The sequence below is a fragment of the Cyprinodon variegatus genome, unplaced genomic scaffold, assembly GCF_000732505.1.
Source record: "Cyprinodon variegatus isolate N-32 unplaced genomic scaffold, C_variegatus-1.0 Scaffold350, whole genome shotgun sequence".
NCBI classification, from domain to species: Eukaryota; Metazoa; Chordata; class Actinopteri; order Cyprinodontiformes; family Cyprinodontidae; genus Cyprinodon; species Cyprinodon variegatus.
Window position 1 is genome coordinate 143727 of NW_015150803.1, and position 5824 is coordinate 149550.

General features: G+C 37.2%; 1 protein-coding gene across 1 annotated transcript in view; it reads left to right on the top strand.

The window, feature by feature from the left end:
- Window positions 1–5772, top strand: part of LOC107091730 (calcium-binding protein 8-like) — a 51124-nt gene extending 45352 nt beyond the window's left edge. Inside the window, exon 6 of the mRNA XM_015385840.1 lies at window positions 3215–5772. Coding sequence (XP_015241326.1) covers window positions 3215–3342 — 128 coding nt within the window. The 3' untranslated portion in view covers window positions 3343–5772. The remainder of the gene's footprint in view (window positions 1–3214) is intronic.
- Window positions 5773–5824: the final 52 nt, after the last annotated feature.

The window sequence follows — 5824 nt, forward strand, 5'->3', positions numbered from 1 at the left end:
TTGGGTTTCTGCTGGGAAATCCCTTTAAGCTTAAAAAAAAAAAAGCTGCTGCACTTTAAAACTCATATAGCTCTCAAAAGAGGAGTAGGGTTGGTTAAGAAGGAGATAAGAGCATAAAGAAGGGATTTAGACTTTAGCTTCCTGCACACAGTTGCCTCTGATGAGGAATGGTTGGACCATGAAGTTATAGGAAGTTGGAAATGGGTCGTTTTGAAAAGAGGAAAAGGCAAACCAGCTGTATTTTTCCCCCACATTTCACCCACATCCTATATCCTCGGCTTACCTCTTTCAAGCAGGCTTTTTGCCCCATCCTTTGCCATCCAATGGGACCTCGGTTACTTTCACGGTTGCTCTTAGATCCACAAGCTTTGACTCTGACTTATTGATGCAGGTTGATTCTAACAGACTGAAACATGGGACTTGACAGAGAGGAAACTTTTGGCTTTTTACTAAGACCTGTTGGAGAACACATCTGCCTCTTCTTGTTTGCCTCATTTGTGAACCTCTGGGAGGTTGTCTTTAGAGAACAAAAGCTCTCTCAGCCCAAGAAGCAGGATAAAAAATAATTAAATAAAAAATCTGCCTCTTATCTTCCTGTCTTTGTTTTTGCTGCTACTGCTGTGCAAGGTTGTACCCAGCCTTTGCATGTATTGACGTTTTTACATCAGAGACATTGTACTCATAATCTGGGTCACAGACACAAGAAGCAAAACAAGGCAGCACACAATCTTAGCAGCTCTGTCATCTATATTTGTTTCAGTCAAAGAACTGATGCATCCCTGGGGAAATAGGCAGTGATCCTGAAACCTCAATTTTTCATTGAAGTTCAACAGAAAATACATAGAAATGAAACCAATTACTGTGGTAGCTCTAAAAATCTTCTATCCTGATTTTAGTTGACAGTTTCATGGAATATATATTTAAGATTTTATGGCTTATATTATAAATTCAATGATTGCGCTGTTGTGCCCAAATTAGATCATCGCAATGGTTCCCAAACGTTTCATCCTTGGCCCCTTTTCTTTCACTAGAAAGTTTTCGCTTTCAACCTGAGAAATGTTCTCATTGCCTGTGCTGCACAAGAAAAACAAGAAAATGTAGATAAAGAATGGTGCCACACTCTAAACTCAAGTGTTCATTCACATTTTCTTAGATGGAAAACATTCCTTCAGTGTTTTTTTAACTCATCTGCCATCCCGCTCTTGTCTTAAGTCAGACTAGATGAGCTTATGCTGCTTTTTAACTAACCTTGATGTTAGAATTCAGACCCACAGATTAATTTTCAGTGGTATTTAAACTGAAACAGGTACAAAGATTCAACTGTGTGGCTGGTTGGCATTAGCAGATGATTAGTAGTTCATCTCCTTCACTTTTAATTCTGCAGTCTTGGTACACCACCTGTCATTGCCAGACACCTGGACACTGAAATTTTTGTTAGGACCTCAGTGTTAACACATGGAAGCAGAGGTGCAGACATGAGTCATGTGACTTGGACTCCAGTCAGATGCGAGTCAATATTTAATGACTTCTGACTTTAATCTAATTACTTCTGAAAAAATATTCACAGATCTGTGATTTTGCTTTTAAATCAATATCTGGGGATTTGAAACGGATTTTAACCTCTACTATGAAAAAAAATATATATTATATATAAAATCTAATATTAAAACATCTATTTTTTTTATGTGGACCAATAAATTATTTCAGGGTCTCTTTGTTTTTTCCACACTATGTACATATGTGTGCAAGGTACTGGTCTGGACAGGCTTAATATGGGGCACATTAGGAAGGATATGAAGGTGGGAGGGTAAAGACTGCAGTGTTTGACTCATTGGCTGTGTCCGAACATCTGTCCTAAACCCTACATAGTACGCCGTTTTATGAGTGTTCAAATGTCTAGTGGGTGAATAAGTAGTGGACTGAACATTTCCCACAATGCACCTTGAAAAGTAGTGTGCATTGATAGTCGCTAGACAAGCAAATATATCCCAGGATGCTTTGCAAGAGCTCTCATCACAAAGCATCATGGGATTTCAGTTAACTGATTGCACTATGAAGTCCACTATACAGTCCCCACTCTATATTGAGCAATACTGCCAATACTGACCTCCAATGCACAGCTATACAGAATTGATGATACCCTTTTTTTTTTTAAAAGAATTTTTTTATTTACAAAAAAAAAGAGACACAAAAAAAAGAGAAAAAAGAGTCAATTTGAAATTGATTTAATTTCACATAAGTTGACTAAGTGAGAGGACTACATTACTACTTTATTACACAACAAAGTAATAAAACGAATATGATATCTGCTCCATATTTCTTGATAAATTTAATGATGAACCGCAAAAGATAGAATAGAAAGATAGAAAATACCTTTTTTGTTCCACATAGGGGAAATTGTGGTGTTAGAGCAGCAGCAAAAGATTATAGCAAAAGTGATCACACAAATGTGGACCTTAAAAAAGCTTATAGAAATAGTATATTATACAGTGTTTTTACAATACAATACAATATAGCAGATATTCTATTTAAAAATATGCTTATAAATACAGTTTAGTGCATCAGAATCGGTTAAAAAAAAGCTCCTGTATCAGTAACGTGACTATCTTTTAACAATACATGCGCCGACACGGGGTTTTACTTTATGAGCTCGACACATGCGTCAATGCATTGGCTGGATTTATCAGTAGGGTGGAGCAGAGTGGCGGCCTAGTGGTTAGGGCATAGAGCTTGGAATCCTGAAGTTCTGGGTTTGAGTCCCACTCCCACGGACTGCCTCTCTGGGTCTCTGAGCAAGACTCTTAACCTCACACTGCTCCTCGGTCGCTGCGCAATGGCAGCCCACTGCCCCCCAAGGGGATGGGTTAAATGCAGAGATTTTATTTCATATAATGACAATTTTTAAAAATAAAAAAGCTGGTTAGATGAGCTAACGTAATACAGACACACAACCATGCACACACACTCACACCTAAGGACAATTTAAAGATGGCAATTAACATACCACTCATGTTTTGGACATTGGGAGGATGCTGGAGTACCTGGAGAGAATCCACACATGCATGGGGAGAAGGAGATGTGCATCCTTAGATTGACATTCAATTAAAAAAAATATTCAACATCAAGGTTACAAACGTACTGAAACAGAGTAGAAAAGAAAAATTGTGCAAATATTGTGCTTCTTCACACTTTCCTTTCCTTGAATTCCTTTCAGTTCATCCTAAGAAGAAGAATCGGCAAACATGTGTTAGGAAAAGCCTGATCTGCGCCTTCGCCATGGCTTTTATCATCAGTGTCATGCTTATTGCAGCCAATCAGATGCTGCGGAACGGCATGGAGTAACACTGGTTGCACTGTGAGCATGGGGAATGGGACAGAAACAGCCATGACCTCACATTTTCTCTTCACGGCCAAAGCTGCACCAGCCACAACCCAAGCACTTCTCCCAACAATCAGTTGAGCATTTTCTGTTTGTTTTCATGTGAATTATTCTTGGAAAACTGTGGATAAAATGTTAAGAGCTTCTCTTTTTTTGCAATAAAGATGTCACCAGGTAAAGTGACTAGAATTTTACTGACTAGAACAGTTATGGTTTTCTATAAATTGTGACACTAAACAGGAATTGTTGTTTTCAAGACCAAAACCACCCTTTAAACTTGATTTTATAATTACCAGAAATGTGTATCAGGTGCTTTAAATCATGCCCGATTTTTAAAAGGAAAAACAGCGAACATACAGTATCAAACAGCTGCATATCTATCCCAGAAAATGTGCAGAGAATGTGAACTGAGTGAATGTGAGCACTCTTTACTGGTCACAGCATTGAAATGCATACCAATTTCCTCACATCTTATGTAGCTGTGCATCAGCGCCACATTTAGCGTGAAACATTTGTGTCCTCAGCTCAGTCTGCTATTTGTGCTGCTGTCTTAAATCTTTATGTGTATCTACAGGAAGCACAATCCCAAATCTCAGAGAGTGATAACTTGGTTTTCATCACATTTTAGTAAGAGCAGACTAATTGTATGAATTTTTTGCATTGTGGCAAACACTGTGTATATAGATAATAGCCAGAAGCATTTCAAGAGGTGTAAAAATAGACCAAACAGAAAATAGACCACTCTGAATTCAGTAATTGTCAGGTATGTGTTTGTGGGGAAAAAAAGGTCTTACATTAGCATTCATTGTAGTACTGCTCATCCGTACAAACCCCCTAAAAGCATGCCAGTATATAAACTCCCATTAATCTATAATGTAATGTAATCTATTACTCCTCTCAGAGTATCAAAGAAGAAAAACCAGTAACTTTACTATACATCAATTTAAATATACACCAATGCCACTTTATGAGGAAGGTCTGTTGACAAAAAATGGGATCCAGTCAGTAACATGGTTGCAAACTCTTTAAACTTTGCATGACTGTAGGTGCCAGACACTGATCTGCTGGGAATATATGCACCACCGTCTCTCTCAGGTTCACAGGGAATGGACCAAAATAGAGAAAAAAAAACACTTCAGCACTAGTTCTGTGGACAAGACTAGCTTTTTTATATGAGAGGAGGGTATCTACAGTGATTGGAAATTATAGGGCAACGTAGTTTAAAAAACAACCTCTAAAACCAGGGTAGAATCCAGAATCTGAGTTGTACACTAAACTGAGGCTTTAATTTTCACAGAATCCGTGACAGTTATGTTATATTAGCTGCAATGTTCAGAGTTTAGAAACAGAATTAGGTGAAAACAACATGGAGGTATGGTTTCACAATGCCTTTAGTTTAACTGTATAGGCTACTGTTGGTGGTGGTGTTACGGGGGAAACTTTCTGTGCGTATTTTCAGCAACTTAATTGCAATTTAGAAATGTCCTTTCTTCTTGTAGCCACCTTGGACCTTATTTTTTTATGGCCACTTAGACAATGCTAAATGAGACAATGGAAAGCAATGCAATGCAATGGACCAGTGGATCTGGATTAACAGGAGATGTGTTTGATTTGATTCTTGAAAAAGGGTTCCCTCTAGTGGCTAAAAAGAGAACTAAAGCTTAATCTAAGTCTTTGTGCTGTATCATTTTTTTTGAAGGTTACTTTGCTTCGTATCTGTAAAAAAATATCTTCTATCCTAATTTCACTGCTCAGGACTAAATGGAAGACTGTAATATTTGGGATATTTAAAGCACAGTGTATTTTTGTTTTAGATTAGCAGTTTTGCCAAGCTTACATGACTGATTGGTCAAAATATAAACCTTGAGACATTTTAAACCCTGCAAGATCCCCTGTGTGACACACATTGTTAAATTGCAGAATGAAAATGACCAAGTGAATCTGAATCTATGTGCTAAAGTTATATATATATGAGAAGTAGTGAGAATAACCTTGATAAATGGCAAGGGGACAGCCATATTTAGCACAAAATTCCAAATGATCTACCGTAATACGTTTTACAGTCTATCGTTTTTATTTCACAAAATTCAATATAATTTACACTTAAAAACAGCAACTTAAATAAATATTAGTGATGGATTGCACTTTTTTTTAGCAACCATGACTCACTGTTTTGTTTTTTGTTTTTTTGCAACTGGTGGTTATTACAAAAAAGGTACATTTGTCTTTCTTGTAAGCAAGGCGAGAAATGGGGGGGCCTCTTTTCAGCCTGCTGGAAGGAAGTGTGCAGCACCAGGAGGGAAAGGGTTCAATTACATTAAACAATTGTTTTTGTAACCAGCCCATGTTCAGTCATTAGATTAGGTGTTTATATGATAATTATGTGAAATATATGTGCGTATATATATATATATATATATATATATATATATATATATATATATA